General features: G+C 46.4%; 1 protein-coding gene across 4 annotated transcripts in view; it reads left to right on the top strand.

The window, feature by feature from the left end:
- The window catches only part of ADGB (androglobin), a 217,712-nt gene that overhangs the window by 23,813 nt on the left and 169,077 nt on the right, over positions 1-24,822 (top strand). For all 4 annotated transcript variants that reach the window (XR_006173985.2, XM_005280423.4, XM_005280422.4 and 1 more), the window contains exons 2-3: positions 5,189-5,348; positions 15,788-15,880. Coding sequence is in view for 3 of the 4 variants with exons in the window: in XM_005280423.4 (XP_005280480.2) it covers positions 5,189-5,348; positions 15,788-15,880 (253 nt within the window). In the remaining variant the exon portion in view is untranslated. The remainder of the gene's footprint in view (positions 1-5,188; positions 5,349-15,787; positions 15,881-24,822) is intronic.

Raw genomic sequence — 24,822 nt, forward strand, 5'->3', positions numbered from 1 at the left:
TTACCCCCCACCCCCCCGTAGCTACTGTGTAGAGAGTACTCTCAACTACTGTATTATTCTCCCTTTTTGAGAAACTTGTTAAATTCTTTAGCTACGTTGCAATAACTCAAGATTTGCTGAAATATAAAATATTGAGTGAAAACAGGATTGGTTAGTATTTTGGTTTTCATTGGTTAGGAAAATATTAATTAAATTCCTTTCTTTCCACCCCAAATAGCGGTGGATGATTTAATGTTTAAACATTGAATTATGTGAATTTTTTAATTGTCTTTGGGAATGACTCCTGAACATCTTTTTTTATTATTGAATTAATCTTTTTCTTGTCCATAAATACTTAAAAAAACTAAACACACATATTTAGACCAATAAATAAATAAATTAAAAATTGTAAGACAATCAAGTTGTCCTTGAATTTTTTTTTTAAACTGCCAGATACTTCATTTATATTTCCAGAGGGAAACATAAGAACATGCAATTTTTATTTATGTATTTATTTGATAATTTGGGTGTATGTGAAAGCATGATGCAGTAGTTTACCCCACCCATCCCATGAAAAGGTTAATATTGGCCTGAGAGGCCAATTAAGCTGCCTGCTTGCACCTGGTCTAATTAGAAATAAAGCCCAGCTGGGGCAGGACAGAGTTTGTTGGTCCATAAGGAGCTGAGTAAGGCCAGTTGTGGGAGGAGGCTGAATAGAAGTATTCTCTCTGGGAAGATGCCTAAAGTCTGAGAAGGAGAAAGGCCAGATAAGCTTCTCCAGGGGTGGGCTAGAAGCTTAGCTGGAGTCTCCCTGAACTCCTGAGTAAGGGAAGGAGTGGGCCAGCCCTGGGATCATGGGGTGGGTAAAGGCACAGAAGGGTGGTCAAAAGTGTGCCTGAGATGGAGTGGGTGTCAGATGAGCCGAACTAGGCTGAAGGTTTGGTTTTTGTATATGTAATTTTAGGACTTCAGTGAAATAGTCTGGATAGAGCACCACGACAGTCCTATGCCTGCAGTAGGCAAAAGGATAGCGGGATGAAACTGAGGCACAGATGCTGAAATGCCACCTCGAGCTAAAAGGGGATGTGTTGTGGTGACACCTTGCTATGCAAAGGAGTTGTTTAGAGGTATGTTTGTATGGTAGTGGCACAGCAGTGGTGCTGCAGTTGTGCCTCTGTAGCATAGATGCTTCCTGCGCTGACAGAAATGGGTTTTTCAATTGATGTAGCAGTTCTCAAACTTATTTGACTAGGTACCCCTTCTTTGTGTGTGTGTGTGTTGTCATTTATTACCCTCCCTCCCTGCCCCCGTACATATACCACCACCCAGCTCTAAAGGCAGAGCAGGGGCTCCTCTGAAGGCAGTGCCATGCCAGCAGCAGCCCAGAAGTAAGGGTGGCAATGTGAAAAGTAATATTGATGAATATCACTTTTCACAGTAGACTTAGCCACTGATGAGTTGCCAAAATCTTAACAACCGGTTCCCTCCTCCTCACCCCACGAGGAGGGTCGTGGTGTACTTCTGCCCCATTAAACCCCCTGCTTCCTTGACGTCCCCCCGGGACACCTGCTGCATCCACCCCCGTTCCCTGTCCCCTGACTGCCCCCCGCTGCCCCATCCAACCCCTCCTCTCATTCCTGATGGCCCCCTGGGACCCCTGCCCCATCCATCCAACCACCCCTTCTCTCTGTCCTCTGACTGCCCCTGGAACCCCTGTCCCCTGACTGCCTCCCACCGCCCCATCCAACCCCTGCTCCTTCCTGACTGCACCCCGGGACCCTTGCCCCCATTCAATCCCCCTGTTCCCTGCCCTCTGACCACGCTCCAACCCCTATCCACCCTCCCTCACCACCCCGAACTCCCCTGCCCTCTATCCAACACCTGCTCCCTTACCGCGCTGCCTGGAGGTGGCTGGCGGTGCTACAGCTGCGCCGCTCGGCTGGGGCCAGGGCCGGTTGGCCGGCGTGGAGCAGGTCGGCCGGAGCCGCTCGGCTGGGGCCAGGGCCAGGGCCTGTGTGAAGCCGCCGCTTGCTTCTCAGCCCTCCCAGGCTTCCCGTGTGAACAGCTGGTTCGCGGGAAGCAGGGAAGGGGGAGGAGAAGAGGGGTGGAGCGTTCATGGGAGGAGGCAGAGGTCAGCTGGGGCTGGGGGCGGTGCGGAGAGCTGCTGGAGCTTTACCGGTTGTTAAATTTAAAAGCCCTTTTAGAACCGGTTGTCCCACATGGGACAACCGGTTCTAAAAGAGCTTCTAAATTTAACAACCGGTTCCCGCAAACCAGTGCGAACTGGCTCCAGCTCACCACTGGACTTAGCTCCCCATTGCCACCCTTACTTCTGCGCTGCTGCTGCCACCCTGGGTTGACAGCTGGAGCCCCACCACCTCCAGGTGAGGGATTGGGTGGGGTGTGTGTGTGTGTGTGTGGAGAGCCTGAGCCTGGGCTCCTTCCCGTGAGGGATTGAGGGGCAGAGGGAAGGAGAGCCTGGGTGGTGGGGCTCTGGCTGTCCCCTTTATCCGTGCCTCCTGGATGTGCACGGCCCTTCTGCATGAGCTCCAGCCACCTGGGGCTGACAGCCAGGACTCTTTTAATAATAATAATAAAAAAAGGCACACAGCTTGCACCTCCCTTAACACATTCTTGTGCTTCACTTGAGAGGTCTGCCCCACAGTTTGAGATCAGCTGATGTAGTTAATCCACCTCTTCGAGAGACAGCAGCTAAGTTAACAGCAATATTCTTCTGTCAACCTAGCTATGTCTACGCAGGGGGGTTAGGTTGACTTAGCTATGTAACACAGAGTCTGATATCTTTCACAGGCCTGAGCTACATAGCTAGATTATTGTCATTTTTAGGCATAGACCTAGCCTAGATCAATTTTGAAAGGAGCAAAAATAATGAACGTCATGAATACTGAAACCTCTAATAGAGCTGGCATTCTGTTGTTCTTCACTGTTGTGCATATATGCACGTACAGCAAACTCAGTAAAGAAACTGAAAGTGGGGTAGCTCTTTGGTAATTCACTAAAATTCTGCTAAGTATCTGCATGTCTGTGCTTGCACTCTAAGTATTATTAAATATAGAATGGAATATCTTTTGACATTCTGTTAAGAAGATGTGGTAGAGAAAATGATCCTGTTAATGAAAGATCAAATATCTTAAAGGAGATGCCTGAGGCTTTTTATACTTGATAGAGAAAGAAGAGAAAAGTGAAGATTCACCCCAGAGAATACATCTGTCTTCCAGTTTGTGAAGATGGCTTAGGCTATACCTTATAATATACAGAGCAGAATACACATGCAGATTGTACTGAATTTTTATAATTCAACTCCCAGGAAGAGTTACTAGTAGTATGTATTAGTGTAGTATTTGATTAAACAGTGAAGAATCATTAGTTTTAACACCACTTTACTCTTACCTTCTTATTAGCTGCAAGAATAAAGAGTTTAACAGTAAAGGATGTCACCTACTAATATTCCAAGAATACCTATTTGTGCAGTTGGTATTTATGTGATTAGAGTTGGGGCATAAATAATTAGATGCTCACTATTCTGAAAATTCAGGCAATCATATACCATAGAATTAAAAATGCAAAACAAAACTGTGAATCGTGAGGCTATGATCAGATTATCTAAACTGTCACATCTGTTGAGTGGTCCTGGAGATACAATAAATCACAAAAGGAAAAGCTTAAGTGGTTTGTATAGTCACCAGAACCCCAAGAAGAAATTATAGATCTGAAATTCAAATTTTGATTGTTTTATATATTATCAATTATTTGCACAGCAATATAAATACACACACAATATATGAACCATTCCAGGATTTGAAAAGTCCACTCATCCATAGCAAGTGGGAAGATTTCCCATGCAAATATGGGCCCCTGCAATTTTCAGTTTCTGCTGGATGTCCGCTTTCATCTAAAAAATAAAAATAAAATACCCCCCCCCCCCCAAAAACCAGTTACAATAATGGTTGTGAAGATAACTTTCCAAGTATAAACCAAAACAGTGTTGTCATCCTGAGTCTGTAGACGTACAGCTCTAGGTCCTCTGCTGCTGCTCATAGGAAATAGAAGGAATGTGTTGTAAGGAAGGGGCCCGGTCTTTTTTTTTAAACCCACATCATCAGAATTAGAAAAATGTTGAGAAATTATATATTAAAAACCCCTATGAACTAGAAAGATTATTTAAATAAGATATACTTTATTTGAAAGCTTTTGGAAGTATAAAAACCCTTCTCTGAGATCTTGATTCTGCTGCTGTGCAGATCTCAGAGCACTGCTGAGCAAGTGGAGCCCTGTGCGGAGCACCCTGCATGTTACATGATCTCAAGCCTGCCCATGTGCAGGAGACAAGCCCTCACGGAGATGCAGTGAACTCCTCACAGGGGAGCACATGACTCTAGAACAATGCAAGGAGGCAGATTCTGTCTCAGGTCACCTTTCTGGCTGACTGAGGTAGGCTGTCCACACCTCAGACGTGCCTCTTCTTCATCAAGGTTGTCTGTGTTTGGGGTCATGGTCCTCAATGTTTGGGGCCATGGTGCTTGTGGTGCAGCTGCCACGTTTCAGCAGGTCCCTGCCTGGTCCCAGTCTCATAGGCTGCTCCTATGCTTGCAACAAGTAGGTTTAAAGGAATTTGTGGCGGTCATCTTTCACATGTACCCCTTCACTCCTGGATCACACAGCCATATGGGAGGAGGTGCCATGCCCCGTTCCAGTCATCATCATGTCCCTTTTACTCTGCAAACTCCTGTAGAGCTGCCTGCATATGAATTATTTCTGCTACCTGGCAGCCAGGTGTATGTATCCCTCCATATCAGGCAAGACTAGGGATCCACACAGCAGGGTCACTGTGTTGGGTTCAGCACAGTTAGAGATCCCATCCGTGCTGTAGCTCAACACCTTGTGCCACTGGCAGGCTCCATTTCATACTCCATTTAGTAGTGGCATTACTAATGTACTTTAAAATGGCATGTGCTTAAATGCTTTGCAGGATTACTACCCAAAATTGTATCTAGTAGTTTTAAAGACCTTTTGATATTACTTTTTCTGAATTCACAAAGGAAATATTGTAATTAGTAGCACAAAACTTTTAAAATAAGCTAAATTAAAACAATCAGATATGAAAATGTATTGCCTTTGAAAATCTTTCTATTGTACACATTTTCTTTCTTCTCTTTCTCCTCAATTTAAACTGTTGGTTGCTTTCCAGACCAGCTGCTGTGTTACCCAGTGTCGGTGCTGCTAGTGAATCAAAGAAAGGGAAATTTCCCATTTGGCCAGAATGGAACGAAGCAGATATCAATGCAGAAAAGTGGGATACAGGAAAAGTTGGAAAAGAGAAAGATAAAGCTGGAAAGAGTCCAGTTTTAGTAAGTTAAATATGACACTTTTTTTCGCTTAATTTGTCTACATATACACCTTTACCCCGATATAACCCGACCTGATATAACATGATATAACGCGGTAAAGCAGTGCTCCGGGGGGAGAGGCAGGGCTGCGCACTCCGGTGGATCAAAGCAAGTTAGATATAACACGGTTTAACCTATAACGCGGTAAGATTTTTTGGCTCCTGAGGACAGCGTTATATCGAGGTAGAGGTGTATTTAATAGAGTATGCTTTGCTTTAACTTCAGAATAAGTCGTTGCTGATAAACATGTTAATTTCTTCAGCACATCTTTTAAATTGTTGCCTAAGTTTAAGAGGGTTCCCACTAGATCAAGTCCAGTCTTAAGCTAAATATATTTTGCCTCTTTTCATTCAAATTTAAAAAAGGAAGACATTAATTTTTCTATGTCGTTTGTGCAACAGTTGTCAAGCTAAATAAAGCAGAAATGTTTCAGATCATAATTAAAACTACCGCTTCTTATGGGAGCAAACACATTGCTTTTACATTTTCAGACAATCTGTACAGCCGTTTGTAAAAGTATAAACAATACTGGAAAATACTTATTAATTATGCTTGTGTAAAACACAGAAAATTGGCTTTACTAGGGACTCATGATTCCCTGAGTATTGCACAAATCTTATAGTCTTAAATATTTATTAGTGGTCATACTTTGAGTTAATAATTACTTGTTGGTCTCATTCCCTTTACTTAATAGGTCAACTAATATATTGTTTCTTTACAGGGATTATGAACACTGTTGCATAAATTATTAGCTTTAAAATATTGCTTTATGGCTGTCCAGCACTGCTCCTTTTGTGGATAATAGGATGGGGAGGAGGAAGTTCCCCTTCAATACTGTTTACTTATGGGGTGACACCAGTTTGGGGACCTAGTCCCCCCCACCCTTCTCTTCTCTGTGGCAATTACAAATTGCCCTACCTCTAAATCAGTCTCTGCAATCCTACTGCTGTGGGCAGAGGGGCAGGATGTGCAAAGGGGACATAGAGCTAATTTGACTCTAGCTCTATTGATCTTGACTGAGCTCTCATGAATATGCCAGCTGTGGAGCCATATTATGTGGCAATAAGAATGTATGTGCCTTGTACTTCCACATACAAGTGGGTTGGTTTTTACAAGCCAGTGCTTAATAAAACTGAGAAAAAATAGCTGCTTCTTCGAGTGATTGCTCATGTGTATTCCACAATAGGTGTGCGTGCTCGTCACGTGCACTGGTGCCGGAAGGTTTTTCCCTTAGCAGTACCCGTACTGGGGGAGCACCGTGGCAACCCCTGGCGTGGTGCCTGTATATCGCGCTATAAGGGGGACCGCGCGTTCCCCTCACCCCTCAGTTTATTCATAGATTCATAGATTCTAGGACTGGAAGGGACCTCGAGAAGTCATCGAGTCCAGTCCCCTGCCCGCATGGCAGGACCAAATACCATCCAGACCATCCCTGATAGACATTTATCTAACCTACTCTTAAATATCTCAAGAGATGGAGATTCCACAACCTCCCTAGGCAATTTATTCCAGTGTTTAACCACCCTGACAGTTAGGAACTTTTTCCTAATGTCCAACCTAGGCCTCCCTTGCTGCAGTTTAAACCCATTGCTTCTGGTTCTATCCTTAGAGGCTAAGGTGAACAAGTTTTCTCCCTCCTCCTTATGACACCCTTTTAAATACCTGAAAACTGCTATCATGTCCCCTCTCAGTCTTCTCTTTTCCAAACTAAACAAACCCAATTCTTTCAGCCTTCCTTCATAGGTCATGTTCTCAAGACCTTTAATCATTCTTGTTGCTCTTCTCTGGACCCTTTCCAATTTCTCCACATCTTTTTTAAAATGCGGTGCCCAGAACTGCACACAATACTCCAGCTGAGGCCTAACCAGAGCAGAGTAGAGCGGAAGAATGACTTCTCGTGTCTTGCTCACAACACACCTGTTAATACATCCCAGAATCATGTTTGCTTTTTTTGCAACAGCATCACACTGACTCATATTTAGCTTGTGGTCCACTATAACCCCTAGATCCCTTTCTGCCGTACTCCTTCCTAGACAGTCTCTTCCCATTCTCTATGTGTGAAACTGATTTTTCCTTCCTAAGTGGAGGACTTTGCATTTGTCTTTGTTAAACTTCATCCTGTTTACCTCAGCCCATTTCTCCAATTTGTCCAGATCATTTTGAATTATGACCCTGTCCTCCAAAGCAGTTGCAATCCCTCCCAGTTTGGTATCATCCGCAAACTTAATAAGCGTACTTTCTATGCCAATATCTAAGTCGTTAATGAAGATATTGAACAGAGCTGGTCCCAAAACAGACCCCTGCGGAACCCCACTCGTTATGCCTTTCCAGCAGGATTGGGAACCATTAATAACAACTCTCTGAGTACGGTTATCCAGCCAGTTATGCACCCACCTTATAGTAGCCCCATCTAAATTGTATTTGCCTAGTTTATCGATAAGAATATCATGCGAGACCGTATCAAATGCCTTACTAAAGTCTAGGTATACCACATCCACAGCCTCACCCTTATCCACAAGGCTCATTATCCTATCAAAGAAAGCTATCAGATTGGTTTGACATGATTTGTTCTTCACAAATCCATGCTGGCTGGTCCCTATCACCTTACCACCTTCCAAGTGTTTGCAGATGATTTCCTTAATTACTTGCTCCATTATCTTCCCTGGCACAGAAGTTAAACTAACTGGTCTGTAGTTTCCTGGGTTGTTTTTATTTCCCTTTTTATAGATGGGCACTATATTTGCCCTTTTCCAGTCTTCTGGAATCTCTCCCGTCTCCCATGATTTTCCAAAGATAATAGCTAGAGGCTCAGATACCTCCTCTATTAGCTCCTTGAGTATTCTAGGATGCATTTCATCAGGCCCTGGTGACTTGCAGGCATCTAACTTTTCTAAGTGATTTTTAACTTGTTCTTTTTTTATTTTATCTGCTAAACCTACCCCCTTCCCATTAGCATTCACTATGTTAGGCATTCCTTCAGACTTCTCGGTGAAGACCGAAACAAAGAAGTCATTAAGCATCTCCGCCATTTCCAAGTTTCCTGTTACTGTTTCTCCCTCTTCACTAAGCAGTGGGCCTACCCTGTCTTTGGTCTTCCTCTTGCTTCTAATGTATTGATAAAAAGTCTTCTTGTTTCCCTTTATTCCCGTAGCTAGTTTGAGCTCATTTTGTGCCTTTGCCTTTCTAATCTTGCCCCTGCATTCCTGTGTTGTTTGCCTATATTCATCCTTTGTAATCTGTCCCAGTTTCCATTTTTTATATGACTCCTTTTTATTTTTTAGATCATGCAAGATCTCATGGTTAAGCCAAGGAGGTCTTTTGCCACATTTTCTATCTTTCCTAACCAGCGGAATAGCTTGCTTTTGGGCTCTTAATAGTGTCCCTTTGAAAAACTGCCAACTCTCCTCAGTTGTTTTTCCCCTCAGTCTTGATTCCCATGGGACCTTACCTATCAACTCTCTGAGCTTACCAAAATCTGCCTTCCTGAAATCCATTGTCTCTATTTTGCTGTTCTCCCTTCTACCCTTCCTTAGAATTGCAAACTCTGTGATTTCATGATCACTTTCACCCAGGCTGCCTTCTACTTTCAAATTCTCAACGAGTTCCTCCCTATTTGTTAAAATCAAGTCTAGAACAGCTTCCCCCCTAGTAGCTTTTTCAACCTTCTGAAATAAAAAGTTGTCTCCAATGCAGTCCAGGAATTTGTTGGATAGTCTGTGCCCCACTGTGTTATTTTCCCAACATATATCCGGATAGTTGAAGTCCCCCATCACCACCAAATCTTGGGCTTTGGATGATTTTGTTAGTTGCTTAAAAAAAGCCTCATCCACCTTTTCCACCTGGTTAGGTGGCCTGCAGTAGACTCCTAGCATGACATCTCCCTTGTTTTTTACCTCTTTTAGCCTAACCCAGAGACTCTCAACACTTCCGTCTCCTATGTCCATCTCTACCTCAGTCCAAGTGTGTACATTTTTAATATATAAGGCAACACCTCCTCCCTTTTTCCCCTGTCTATCCTTCCTGAGCAAGCTGTACCCATCCACACCAACATTCCAATCATGTGTATTATCCCACCAAGTTTCAGTGATGCCAACAATGTCATAGTCGTATTTATTTATTAGCACTTCCAGTTCTTCCTGCTTATTGCCCATACTTCTCGCATTTGTATATAGGCATCTAAGATACTGGTTTGATCTTTCCTCCCAGTTTTGTCCTGACCCTCCTTTCTCTCTGACAATATAGCCCACACTCCCTCTCGTTTCCGACCCATCTCCCCGGTCTCCATGTTCCCCACTTACCTGTGGGCTTTGCTCACCTGTCCCTGTCGAACCTAGTTTAAAGCCCTCCTCACTAGGTTAGCCAGTCTGTGTCCAAATAGGGTCTTTCCTCTCCTCGAAAGGTGAACGCCATCTCTGCCTAGCAGTCCTTCCTCGAATAGCATCCCGTGGTCTAGGAAGCCAAAGCCCTCCTGACGACACCATCTTCGCAGCCAGGCATTCACCTCCATGATGCATCTGTCTCTGCCCAGGCCCCTACCTTTGACAGGAAGAATTGAAGAGAATACCACCTGCGCTCCAAACTCCTTCACCCGTACTCCCAGAGCCCTGTAGTCACTCTTGATCCGCTCAGTGTCACACCGCGCAGTATCATTTGTGCCCACATGGATGAGTAGCATGGGGTAGTAGTCAGAGGGCTGGATAATCCTCGACAATGCCTCCGTAACGTCTCGGATACGGGCTCCCGGCAGGCAGCATACCTCCCGAGATGAAATGTCAGGGCGACAGATGGGCGCCTCCGTCCCCCTCAGCAGAGAGTCTCCGACCACCACTACCCTACGTTTCCTATTCACAGTGGTGGCAGCAGACCTCCCAGCCTTAGGGGTACGACGCTTCTCCTCCTTTACTGTAGGGAGTGATTCCTTCTTTCCTGTATCAAGAAGAGCATAACGGTTACCTATTACCACGGCAGGAGGGTTCGGAGCAGGGGTGGAGCACTGCCAGCTGCCAGTGTCCACCCTGAGCCATCTCCTCCTCCACCAGTGGTGTATCAGCAGTCATGTGTACTGGGACAGCTACCTCAGCTGTCTCCACATGGACACTGTTGAGGAATTGCTCGTGGATTCGGATGCTCCTCAACCTAGCCACCTCCTCCTGTAGCTCTCCCACCTGCTGCCTGAGAGATTCCACCAGCAGGCACCTTTCACATTGGATGGTCCCCCCAGCCTGGATATCAGTAAGTGGAAATTGCAAGTTACAGTCTCTGCAAAACCACACCAGGATCTGGGTAGAAGCATCCATGCTCAGGTGCTCTGTCTGGCTACAGGCACAGGTGGAGGAGACAGAAGCAGTGCTGGCACAGGTGTTGCGGGTCCTCCTAACCATCGTAAGCCTCCCTCTGTCAAACTCCTGTCTGCAGCCCCCTGTCCGCTGAAAAGGTTGTTTAAGCAAGAAGTTTTGAATGTAGTTGGTTTATAAGTATTAAGGGGAATAAAGGGAAAACAGATAGAACCGGCAAGGGACCCTCGCCCCCTTCCTGCTCCCTTCCAAACTCCCTTGCGAAACTCCCTGTTAGCAGCCCCTGTTCGCAAAAGCTCCCTGGTCGTTCCTTCTTGCTGCCAGTGAAGGTAGTCGGAACTTTGTGCTCCAGCTCTGCTGCAGCCTTTTCTTCTCGACCTTAGTGGTACCGTTCGTGGAATTATTACTTCAGTTGTCAGAGTGGGCTCAGGGGGAGGGATAGCTCAGTGGGGGAGGGATAGCTGAGTGGTTTGAGCATTGGCCGGCTAAACCCAGGGTTGTGAGTTCAATCCTTGAGGGGGCCACTTAGGGATCTGGGGCAAAATCAGTACTTGGTCCTGCTAGTGAAGGCAGGGGGCTGGACTCAATGACCTTTCAAGGTCCCTTCCAGTTCTAGGAGATAGGATATCTCCATTAATTTAAGTCGTGCGACTCCTGTCGCCGTTCCATGTCAAGGAGTGACCTGCACTCTGAGTGTCTCCGCTGCTTGGGTGAGACTCACATCAGCGAACGTTGTAAGATCTGCAGGTCATTCAAGCCGCAGACCAAGAAGGAGAGAGACATTAGACTTCGCGCTCTCCTGATGGAATTGGCATTGACCCCAACTCCGGCACTTGGCACCCGGCGCTGCATCGTCAGTGCCCCTCTAACAGCCGGCACCGCTCCCCCTCCAAGAAACAGGGGAACGGCCCTACCTTGCAGTGGTGCTGAGACAGGGAAAGAGGGAAGGCTGGTCCCACTTCGGGCAGCCCTCGGTCCCCCCCGGGCTCAAGACCTCTGACTCAGGTTGAGCAGAGCAGCCCGGCGCTGTCCCCGTGCACATCTCCACTGGTATGGGTGCCGTCAATGCCGGAGGCGATGCAGGCTGCGAAAGACATTATGAGTCTGCCGGTTCCAAGCGCGCAGCCGGTGATGGGGCCCCCGGTCCCACAGAAAGCCTCCATTGGGTGCCCATCAAACCTCTCCTGTGGGACACAGTTCCCGTTCCGAGGACCGCTCCCTGCACCATTCGGCGCTCAGCGACCGGTCATCCTGCAGCTCGCGCCCTCCCTTGACGCCGACCAGACCATCCGGGTCGCCGCCCGGGCAGGAGTCTCGGGGACTCTCTACGCTGCCTGCCAGCGAGTGCAGACATCGGGAGAGGTGCCGGGAATGCTTCCTTTCGTGGCATGACTACCGCAGCCAGTCTCGACGGGATAGACGTCGTCGCTCTCGTTCCAGTTCCTGCTCAACTATATGTCGCGCTCGAGACTCCCCTCGCGATGCCTCGGCACCGGGGCACCAGAGCTCCTGCCGCCATCATGAGTACCGAAGCAGCGGGAGCGGATACAGTTCTTTGGGTGGGTACAGTTCCTCGACATCGCAGTCCAGGTCCCGAGGGAGGCGGCATCACAGGCACTGCCGCTCATACCGTTCCCGTGAGACTGTGCGCTCGATGGTGACCTCGGCCTCGGCACCCAGCCGCCCATCCTTGGTCTGCGCTGCTCAGCCAGGACAACTAGTGCCATTGGGCCCTCAGCCGGGTGAGTGGCAAGGGGCCCCGTGGCAAGGATAGTGGTGCTAATGGGCACAGTGGCCACCGATGCCCAGCCAGACGGGGGCACGCTCGGTTGCCGGAGCGTCTCAAGTTCCATCAGCCTTGTCCGGCCACCTAAGAGACAAATCGGCGGGCCACGAGTCAGTGGTTCCATGCCTGGACTCTGATCTGGGGCTCGACCCCCCAGTACCAACCGAGGCCCAGGGCTCCGTGCCGGCTCTTTCCCCAGCACTGGACGACACCATAACGGCGCCTCCGCCATCAATCCCACAGGAGGATTTTAAGGCACACCAAGACCCTCTAAAGCGGGTGGCATCCAGCCTCCAGCTGCAGGCTAAGTAAATGGAGGGCCTGTCCAATTCCCTCTTTAATGTGTTGTCTCTCTCGGCACCGGGCCACGTGGCTCTGCATCTGCACCAGGGTGTAGCCAACATTTTCAACACCCTGTGGCAAACTCCCGCCTCCTTGGCCACAATCTCCAAGAAGGCTGAAAGGAAGTACTTTGTGCCGGCCAAGGACCATTAGTACCTCTATTCCCACCCGGCACCTAACTCGCTTGTGGTAGAGTCAGTGAACCACAGAGAGTGACAGGGCCAGCCTGCACCCACCCCCAAAAATAAGCACGCCAGACGACTGGATTCTTTTGGTAGAAAATTTTATTCCTCAGGCAAGTTTCCCAGCTCAGGGTAGCCAACCACCAGGCCTTACTGAGCAGATATGGACCGTCTACTACACCTGGGGGCGGTGGAAAGAGTACCAGTAGAATTCCAGGGCAAAGGGTTCTAATCCCGGTACTTCCTGATCCCAAAGGCCAAAGGGGGCCTCAGGCCTATCCTGGACCTGTGGGCCTAAACTGTTTTCTGGCCCGCTCCAAGTTCCGCATGGTGTCTCTGGCCTTTATTATCCCCTCCCTGGACCCGGGGGACTGGTATGCAGCCCTGGACCTTCAGGACGCGTATTTTCACATCCATATTTTTGAGGGGCATAGGCGCTTCCTCCTCTTCCTAGTGGGGATAGACCACTACCAGTTTGCGGTCCTCCTGTTTGGCCTATCCACGGCACCCAGGGTTTTCACAAAGTGTATGGCTGTGTTAGCGGCCTACCTCATGCGGGAGGAGGTACAGATCTTCCCATACCTGGACAATTGGCTTCTCAAGGGCGACTCTCGTTCCGAGGTAGAGACCCACGTGGAGCTGCTCCTGTCGACATGTGCCGGTCTCGGCCTAGTGGTGAATGAGACCAAGTCAACCTTAGTTCCAGCATAGAGTTCATTGGGATGCTGCTGGACTCCTTGAGGGCCACAGCGCCTCTCCCCCTGGACAGGTTCGAGACCCTAAGAGTTCTCATCACCTCGGTCACGGCTTTCCCGGTGACAACAGCGAGGGCGTGCCTTTATTCTGGGCCACATGGCGGCATGTACATATGTGGTCCGCCATGCGAGACTCCAAATGAGGCCCCTCCAGATCTGGCTGGCCTCCCAATTCTCCCAGGCCCGGGACGGGCTCCATCCCCGATACTGGCTTCCCTCCAATGGTGGTCTTACCCGGGCAATATGCTGCCAGGGGTTCCCTTTCGGGATGCCAACCCGTCTATAGACCTGGTGACCGATGCGTCGGACCTGGGTTGGGGAGTCCACACAGGGAACGTGTAAACCCAAGGGACGTGGGCGATCCCGGACTTGTCCCTTCACATAAATGTCAAAGAGCTCAGGGCTGTACAGTTGGCGTGCGTGGCTTTCCACCCGTACCTTCGTGGCAGGGTGGTCAGAATCTTCACAGACAACACCGCTGCTATGTACTACATCAACAGGGCAAGGCGGGACTCGTTCCCTAGCCCTCTGTCGGGAAGCCCTGAGCCTATGGGAGTTCTGTATAGCCCACGATATCTCCCTGTACACCTCCCGGGCGTCCGCAATACGCAAGCCAGGGTTTTCTCCCACCAGTATGAGTAGTTGCTCCATTCAGAGGTCGCTCATCGGCTTTTCCGAGAGTGGGGAGTTCCGCAGGTCGACCTCTTTGCAACCCGCCAGAACCGGCGTTGCCCCCGGTTCTGCTCCAGGGGGCACAAGGCATTGAGCTACAGCATGGATGGGATCCCTAACTGTGCTGAACCCAACACAGTGACCCTGTTTTGTGGATCCCTAGTCTTGCCTGATATGGAGAGATATATACACTCAACTTGATGACCCAGGAGGTCCCTTCCAGTCCCACTTTCTCATGGCAGATCTGAAGAAGCAGTTTGCCTTTGAGCAATGAGTTTGTTGTAAGACGAAAATGTTATTTATGAATCAGCATTTTAAGTGTTTAAAAATTACTGGGAGAATGGTGCTGTCTGAGGTTGCTCAGACTGTGGTCTTTACTCCCAGAATAAGTAGCCCAAACAGAGTCCTTCGGGCAGCCTTCCTGGAAGATGGAAAAGAATAGGGAATCCAAATAATGTGGCTTGAATGGGAGGCCATAAAAGATCTGAAAGTCTTAGGCTCCATGAAGAAATGGGAGATATGTTCACATTTTACTCTGGCAGTAAAAAAAACCACAGGTTGAGTACACTTCTTCTAGTCACATCAAGCACCCAATGTTCTTGACTATGGATTTTGCAGGCACAGTATATTCTGAGAACTCTATTTATTGGTAAGTAACCATCTTTTCTCTTCATTGTGCCATAATGTGTGATTTTTCTTCCCAGTGAATAATCATGAATAGGGCTACGATTTTGTCATGGAGGTCACGGAATCTGTGACTTCCAGAGAACTCTGTGACTTGAGCCCCCAGCACCTGTGTCCCCTGGCAGCTGGGAACTGTGGGGGCTTGAGCTCCCAGCCGCAGAGGAGGCAGAGGTGCCCTGCAGGCAGCTCTCAGCCAGGGTGGAGGCAGGGGTGCCCAGAGCTCCGAGGTGGCAGAAAGACCCAAAACTCCCAGGCGCTGCAGGCAGCGGGGCTCCTGGGAAGTCCCAGCCACCGTGGGCGCCCCAGAGCACGGAGCTGCCATGAGCGGCCAGGGTACCCCAGCTGGAGCTCAGAGCCGCTGTGGGCAGCCGTGGGCACCCCACGGCTTGGAGGCACCGGCGGGTGTTGCAGGTGGTGAGGGAGACCCTGCACCTCCAAGCCAGGCTCCCCTCGGTGATGTGGTGAGCCTGCAGCTCCCCATTTTGTCATGCATATTTTTAGTAAAAGTCACAGATGGGTCATGGGCTTCCGTTTATTGCCAGTGACCTGTCCGTGACTTTTACTAAAAATATGTGTGACAGCATCTTAGCCTTAATCATGAGCAATGAAGCATTTTAAATCTTGATGATCCAGTGGTATAGTAAATACAAACTTTTCAATTTTTGTACATGTATATTTTATATAGCATGTCTTTGAGGACCCTGAAGGGAAGATTGAATTGCCACCTTCCTTAAAAGTGAATTCCTGGAAACGTCCACATGAATTTTTAAATAATAAGGTAAGAAGCACGTGTTTTAACTGTACAGAAGAGTAGATACAAGATCTTATAGTGATGTAGACTTTGTTAAAAATTTCCTATTTTTCTGACAAACACATTTCATAGGGCAAAAACTCCAAAAGTTTGTGTATGCTACTTATTTTCAACAACCTCTCAAAAAAAGTATGGGTCATATTCTTCTACCTTATTTCCTGAGTTGCCCCAATGAAACCAATTGTATTGTCTTTTTATATGCATTGCTTGTTCTGTGTGAGAAAACTAAACTGAAATGTAATTGATGACTGCAGTGTTAGTAGCAGCCAAAATTGTTATAACAGCAGAATGGTAGAATTCAAACTTTCCACAACTAGGCTAATGGATTGCAAATGCTTGGCACATCCTTGCGAGGGAAGAGACAACTACTACTCTAGAAGAGACATATGCTACCTTTCCTCAATTAAATAAAACAAGAAATGTACAATGAAGGAACTGCGAGCCTCCCTCTACAAATGAACTCTTTTCTAGGGTATGTCTACACTACGGGATTAATCTGAATTTACAGAATTTGAATTTTGGAAACAGATTGTATAAAGTCGAATGTATGCGGCCACACTAAGCACATTAATTCGGCGGTGTGCGTCCATGTATCGGGGCTAGCATTGATTTCCGGAGCCTTGCACTGTGGGTAGTTATCCCATCGCTATCCCATAGTTCCCGCAGTCTCCTCCGCCCATTGGAATTCTGGGTTGAGATCCCAGTGCCTGATGGGGCAAAAACATTGTCGCAGTTTTGTTCTGGGTACAGCCTCACCCGTCCCTCCATGAAAGCAACGGCAGATAACCGTTTCGCGCCTTTTTTCCTGGGTGAACACAGCAGACGCCATACCACGGCAAGCATGGAGCCCGCTCAGCTCAAGACAGCAGTCATGAACATTGTAAACACCTCGCACGTTATCCTACAGTTTATGCTGAACCAGGACCAGAAAAACGAGGCAAGGAGAGGCAGCGACGGCAGCGCGGCGACGAGAGTGATGACATGGACACAGACTTCTCTCAAACCGCGGGTCCCGGCTCTTTGGAGATCATGTTGTTGATGGAGCAGAATGATGGTGGAATGTGCATTTGGCCATTTAGAAGGTCGCTGGCACACTTACTGACTGGCTCAGATCTCAGCCAAACCAATATCCCCATTGTTATTGCTGCTTGCTGTGTGCTCCACAATCTCTGTGAGAGTAAGGGGGAGACCTTTATGGCAGGGTGGGAGGCTGAGGCAAATCACCTGGCTGCTGATTACGCGCAGCCAGACACCAGGGCGATTAGAAGAGCACACCAGGAAGCACAGCGCATCAGAGAAGCTTTGAAAACCAGTTTCATGACTGGCCAGGCTACCGTGTGAAAGTTCTGTTTGTTTCTCCTTGATGAAAACCCGCCCCCTTTATTGACTCATTCTCTGTAGGCAACCCACCCTCCCCCTAAGATCACAGCTTGCTTTCAAAGGAAATAAAGTCACTATCATTTAAAAATCATGTATTCTTTATTAATTGATTATAAAAAGAGGGAGAGAACTGAGAAGGTAGCCTGGGTGGGGTTTGGGAGGAGGATCGGAGGGAAGGAAAAGGCCACTAAAAAAAAGGTTAAAATAATGACAGCCTTTTGCTTGGGCTGTCCACTGGGGTGGAATGGGAGGGTGCACAGAGCTTCCCCCCGCACCCTCCGCGTTCTTACACGTCTGGCTGAGGAGGGTATGGAGCATGGTGAGGGGGGAGGGTGGTTATACAGGGGCTGCAGCGGCAGTCTGTGATCCTGCTGCCATTCCTGAAGCTCCTCCAGACGCCGGAGCATGTCTGTTTGCTCACGCAGCAGCCCCAGCGTTGCATCCTGCCTCCTCTGATCTTCCTGCCGCCACCTCTCATCTCGAGCGTCTCTCCTCTCCTCACATTGGTCCCTCATGTCCTCATGTTCACTAGCATCTTTCCCATACTTTGAAACCGTGTCCTTCCACTCATTTAGATGAGCTCTTTCATTGCGGGTGGATTCCATGATTTCCGTGAACATCTCATCTCGCGTCCTCTTTTTCCGATGCCTTATTTGAGATAGCCTTCGGGACGGAGGAGGGAGGCTTGAAAAATTTGCAGCTGCTGGAGGGAGGGAAAAAAGGAGAGAATTTAAAAAAAAAATACATTTTACAGAACAATGCTTATACTCTTTCACGGTGAACAACACTATTCACATTACATAGCACATGTAATTTCTGTGCAAGGTCGCATTTTGCCTCTTAATATTGAGTGCCTGTGGCTTTGCTGCTAGAGATCACAGACGCAGGTCCGGGCAACAGAATTCGGCTTGCATGCGGCCATGGTAAGCCAGTGTCTTTCGGCTTCTGCGCCCTCCTTTCCCACATACCAAGCAAAGCTCGTTGAGTGCTGTGGTTTTCCTGTTAACCTTCAGCAGCAGAAAACAAACCAACCCACCCCCCTCCATCCAATTCTCTGATACCGTATGGCTGGTATCAAGGAAGATCCCTGCTAGCCACACGTGAAAAGCTCAGCACCATTCCCTCCCCCCTACCACCACTCCCCCCCCCCCCCCCCCGTGTTTGGCTTACTACAGGGAAGGATTTCTTTTCAGCCACAGGCAAACAGCCCATTAGGAAGGGCCACCTCTGTCCCCTTAATTAAATTCCTGTATTTCAACCAGGTTACCATGAGCGATATCACTCTCCTGAGGATTACACAGTGAGATAAAGAACGTATATTGTTTGAATGCCAGCAAACACCGGGACCATACGCTGCCAGGCTTTGTCATGTAATGATATCAGATTACTTGCTACTAGCATGGCGTGGTCAAGAGTCCTACCATGGAGGACGGAATCAGGCTGCACTGCCCAGAAACCTTCTGCAAAGGCTTTTGGAGTACCTCCAGGAGAGCTTCATGGAGATGTCCCTGGAGGATTTCCGCTCCATCCCCAGACACGTTAACAGACTTTTCCAGTAGCTGTACTGGCCGCGAATGTATCCCAAGTCCTCAGGGCAAATTAATCATTAAAAAACGCTTGCTTTTAAACCATTTTTTATATTTTAAAAGGTAAACTCACCTGAGGTCCCTTCCATGGGGTCCATGGGGTCATGGTCTTGGGTACAGGCTTGGGAGGGTACTTCAGTCATGCTGAGAAAAAGATCCTGGCTGTTGGGGAGAACGGAGTGCTGTGTGCTCTCCGCAAGCTCGTCCTCCTCCTCCTCCTCTTCCCAGTCCACAGAATCCTCAGGTGTGGCTGATGAGATTACCCCCGCCTCGGAATCCATGGTCAGAGGTGGGGTAGTGGTGGCGGTCCCCCCAGAACTGCATGCAGCTCAGCGTAGAAGCGGCATATCTGCGGCTCTGACCCGGAGCGACCGTTTGCCTCCTTTGTTTTCTGATAGGCTTGTCTGAGCTCCTTGACTTTCACGCGGCACTGCTCTGAGTCTCTATTGTGGCCTCTCTCCATCATGCTCTTAGAGATTTTTTCAAAAGTTTTGGCATTTCGTCTTTTCGAATGAAGTTCTGCTAGCACTGAATCCTCTCCCCATATAGCAATCAGATCCAGTACCTCCCATACAGTCCATGCTGGTGCTCTTTTTCAGTTATCGGCCTGCATGGTTACCTGTGCTGATGAGCTCTCTGTGGTCACCTGTGCTCTCCTGTGCTGGGCAAACAGGAAATGAAATTCAAATGTTCGCGAGGCTTTTCCTGTCTACCTGGCCAGTGCATCCGAGTTCAGATTGCTGTCCAGAGCGGTCACAATGGTGCACTGTGGCATAGCTCCCGGAGGCCAATACCATCGAATTGTGGCCACACTAACCCTAATTCGAAATGACATATAGATTTTGGCACTACTCCGCTCGTCAGGGAGGAGTACAGAAATCGATTTTAAGAGCCCTTTATTTCAAAAGAAATGGCTTCATTGTGTGGATGGGTGCAGGGTTAATTTGATTTAACGCTGCTAAATTCGAGTTAAACTCATAGTGTAGACCAGGCCCTAGACTTGTCAGCTGCAGACATTCTGGAGACAGGTACCTCAAAGTCCGCATGAGGTGCCTCCACCAGACAATAAACAGAGAATGGCTTATGAGACAGATGAAACATGTTAGAACTTAATCATAGGACTGGAAGGGACCTTGAGAGGTCATCTAGTCCAGTCCCCTGCACTCGTGGCAGGACTAAGTATTATCTAGACCATTCCTGACAGGAGTTTGTCCAACCTGCTCTTAAAAGTCTACAATGATGGAGATTCCACAACCTCCCTAGGCAATTTATTCCAGTGCTTAACCACCCTGACCCTTAGGAAGTTTTTTCTAATGTCCAACCTAAACCTCCCTTGCTGCAATTTAAGCCCATTGCTTCTTGTCCTATCCTCAGAGGTTAAGAATAACAATTCTTCCTCCTCCTCCTTGTAACAACCTTTTATGTACTTGAAAACGGTTATTGTGTCCCCTCTCAGTCTTCTCTTCTCCAGACTAAACAAAACCAATTTTTTCAATCTTCCCTCATAGGTCATGTTTTCTAGACCTTAGTCATTTTTGTTGCTCTTCTCTGGATTTTCTCCAATTTGTCCACATCTTTCCTGAAATGTGGTGCCCAGAACTGGACTTAATACTCCAGTTGAGGCCTAATAGCATGGAGTAGAGTAGAAGAATTACTTCTTGTGCCTTGCTTACAACACTCTTGCTTACAACAATCTTGCTAATACATCCCAGAATGATGTTTGCTTTTTTTGCAACAGTGTTACATTGTTGACTCATATTTAGCTTGTGGTCCACTATGACCCTCAGATCCCTTTCCTCAGTACTCCTTTCTAGGGAGTCATTTCCCGTTTTGTATGTGTGCAACTGATTGTTCCTTCCTAAATGGAGTACTTTGCAATTGTCCTTATAGAATTTCATCCTATTTACTTCAGACCATTTCTCCAGTTCGTCCAGATCATTTGGAATTTTAATCCTATCCTTCAAAGCACTTGCAACCCCACCCAGCTTAGTAAACTTTATAAGTGTACTCTCTATGCCATTATCTAAATCATTGCTGAAGATATTGAACAGAACCGGACCCAGAGCTGATTTTTGAGGTACCCCACTTATGCCCTTCCAGCATGACTGCGAAGCACTGATAACTACTCTCTGGGAATGGTTTTCCAACCAGTTATGCACCCGCCTTATAGTAGCTCCATCTAGGTATTTCCCTCATTTGTGTATGAGAAGGTCATGCGAGACCACATCAAAGCTTTACTATATACCACATCTACGGCTTCCCCCCCATCCCCAAGGCTTGTTACCCTTTCAAAGAAAGCTATCAGGTTGGTTTGACATGATTTGTTCTTGACAAATCCATGCTGACTGTTACTTATCACTTTATTATCATGTAGATGTTTGCAAATTGATTGCTTAATTATTTGCTTCATTATCTTTCCAGGTACAAAAGTTAAGCTGACTGGTTGGTAATTCCCCAGGTTGTCCTTATTTCCCTTTTTATAGATTGGCACTATATTTTCACTTTTCCAGTCTTCTGGAATCTCTCCTGTATTCCATGACTTCCTGTATTGCATGTTCCCACCAAGGTACTAATGTTCACATGCTACCAGACAACATAAAGGTGGTTTCTTTTTATTTAGCAACCCTTAGGGAACCCAAGTCAGAGCATCACACCCATGTGACCATAAAAAAATTGAAAGTTACATTTGAGGAAGAAATGCAGCCTTTCAGTCTAGCAAAGTCTCAGGACAAAGAATTGTCTCAGGACAACTGGTGCACAGGGGCAAAGTCATGAAGAGAAGAACCTCCCTGTTTCAGGTGCTGTCCAGCTGTGTCACCAGTGAGCAGAAGGGGTTAACTGAATAAATAGAACTACTTGCCTGCTCTTGTAAATTCACAAAACTCCAATTGTTTTCTCTACAGGTCTCCGTATGTTAAACTTTCATATGCCTTCTTGATTCTCTGCAGAGACCACAGTGTATTGCCTTCTTCCTGTTAAGAATGCCAAAAGGTTTTGGGAAAGTGTCAGTGGGTCCAGAGGGCCTGATCCTGATTCTCCCACATGTGCAGTTCAGACTGTGGTTTTACTTGAGCAGAACATTGCAGTAGAAATCTGCCATGCAGATCTGAAGATTATGAATGTACCCATGATATAATATTATCCTTGGTCTCCCACTTCAGACATCCCACTTCTTTGAACTGCCTACATAACATGTCTGTATCTTTGACAGTATTTGGCTGGCTAATATCCAGTAATGTTTTTTATTTGTGCACAACTCCTTTATTTAATTTTCAGCTGCTTTTAAATAGAAAACAAAACAAGAAATGAATAATCTGCTTGCCATGTCACAGGTGAAGTGCTCTTCAACCCTGAAAATCTGTTGCTGCTGTTTACATTTATTCCATTTGAAATCTGAAGGTTCTTAAAGCACTTTGCCTGCCTGCCTCTCTAGCTTTTCATTCTTGTCAGTTTTACTTGTGTCAGCTTGTCAGTTTCATTTTTTATTAAATATGCAGTAAGTGTGTTTCAAGTTTAAATTTTTAATGGGAGGGTGGGGGTGGAAATTCACAAGAGCAAAAGATTGCATGATAAATGCTGCCAAAATACATAAAGTGAGTTGTGATAGCTAAAGGACTGGGGCAAAGGATATGGCAGCCAGAAACAGATAAAGCTATATGTATATAAAATCCTTCAACTATAACATCCATCTTCAGAGCCCGATGAATAAAGCATTTAATTTGTTTGGTATTTGATCAACTCTTCTTGTTTTGGTTTTAATCTCCTTAATTTAGTGCCAATTTGCTAAAAATATTATAAACGCTATAGATATTAATAAAATGATCATAAACACCAAGTGATTGAAAAACAGTTAAAATGATGTAGTTAGTGTTAAATGTGGCAGAAACAGAAAAGGATATGGTGAACAAGTATATGTAAAATAGTAAGAAAAGAGTCAAGCAGCTGATCAGAAATAAAAGTGGTTTTGTTTGTTTCCAAAGACTTCCACTGCAAGCCTGCTATTTGTTATTGTCACATTGCGCTAAAATAAACAAACAAACATTCTGGTTGTAAGCACAGGCAATAGCACCCCCCCCCTTTTTTTTTAACTAACTTTCCTGTTAGTGTCCTGGTGAAGTCTACATTCATATCAGGTCATTTTAAGCCTAGATTGCATATGTTTCTCATTGGAGCATTAGAGATTGAAATCAGAATTGAGTTACTGATTATTTTTTAAAAATATAGTTATGTTTGGCTTGAACTCTTGTTGACATAATCTGACACACAGTGTTTGGAGAAAGCACATTAGTGAAGAGTCACCCTTTGAAAAAAATGCAGTTGTCTAATGATACAGTGTGAGTTGTCAATAAATGGAGATGAAACAGCTGCTGAAATAGAATGTGTTTCTTCAAATGATTCTTGAGAACTCTGTGGGATGGAAGTAGTAAGGAACATGCTACACACTGTTTAACTCATTCTTAGGAAACTTTAAAATATTTGCATAGCTGATAGAAAGTGAAGAGCCAGGCCTCAAATGGGAAGGAACAAATGTTTGTCTATTTTAGAACTATCCACTAATCCAGGGATCGGCAACCTTTGGCCCGCGGCCCGCCAGGGTAAGCCCTCTGGTGGGCCGGGCCAATTTGTTTACCTGCCGCGTCCGCAGGTTTGGCTGATTGCAGCTCCCACTAGCCGCAGTTCTCCGCTCCAGGCCAATGGGGGCTGCGGGAAGTGGTGCGGACCGAGGGATGTGCTGGCTGTGGGAAGCGGCGGCCAGCACATCCCTCGGCCCACGCTGCTTCCCGCAACCCTCGTTGGCCTGAAGTGGCGAACCGCGGCGAGTGGGAGCTGTGATCAGCCGAACCTGCGGAAGCAGCAGGTAAACTGGCCCGGCCCGCCAGGGCTTACCCTGGCGGGCCGCGTGCCAAAAGTTGCCGATCCCTGCACAATCTTTCACTATAGAAAAATATTCTTCGTATTGCAACAATGACATTAACACAAATCTCTTGTCACTTGCTATACACTGCAGTAAATTTTTTGAAGTCATATAGTAAAGCATCTAATAAAAATCTCATTTCATCAAGTGATTACTAGTAATCAACTTAATGATGCTCGAATATGTAAAAATACAATAAATTACAAGAAAGCAAACCATTTTTCCATATATTTTCTCAGAGGAGACATTGGTTCTAGACTAATTGTCATTAAAACAGCATTCACCATATACTGGACAGATGCTGTACAAAACTGGTATTTTTTGTTAATTGCAATGTTGTTAAGTTTAGAGGGATACCACCAGTATCGCAAGTCAATTAGATATTGAGTCATCTTGTGGATCTTAGTATTGTTATAGAAAACAATAAGTGTAATCATTTGTAAATCATATTGCTCTGAGAGGATTTTTGACAATGGATAAATTATAAAATGAATAGAGATCAAAATGACAGTCTGTTTGTTAAGCAGATCATCAGCATGTATTATACTTTAATGGCAACTCAGGCCCAGATGTCTGTATTTTTGTAAACTATTGTGTTACATTCATACAAATAAATTCCCTTTGAATGCTGTGGCAAAATTCAGTGACTTTATTGGAAACAGGAGTGGTCCTAAAGATTTGTTTTTGTTTTTAAAAACAAAATTACAAAACAACAAATACCTTAGAGCTAAATGATTCAAAATGCTTTTTAGTTTGTTGAATGGAAAATAACTATGTTGTACCATCTTTTTAATAAAATATCTTGAGTGAATCTGATAATCATAAAAGTGAGAGACTTGCTAGACCCAGGTATGATCTAAACAGTCTTCTCCTTGCAGGTCTGTCAGCACATTTCCATCCTATTTTTCAGCATCTGTACTGAATTATATTCTACTGTATTTCTTTCACAGACATCCATTTCCACTTGTGCTGAATGAGGCAGTTTCTTTCATGACATGGTTATTTTGTCTGTCATAAAAGAACTAAAA

The sequence above is a fragment of the Chrysemys picta genome, chromosome 3 (assembly GCF_011386835.1).
Source record: "Chrysemys picta bellii isolate R12L10 chromosome 3, ASM1138683v2, whole genome shotgun sequence".
NCBI classification, from domain to species: Eukaryota; Metazoa; Chordata; order Testudines; family Emydidae; genus Chrysemys; species Chrysemys picta.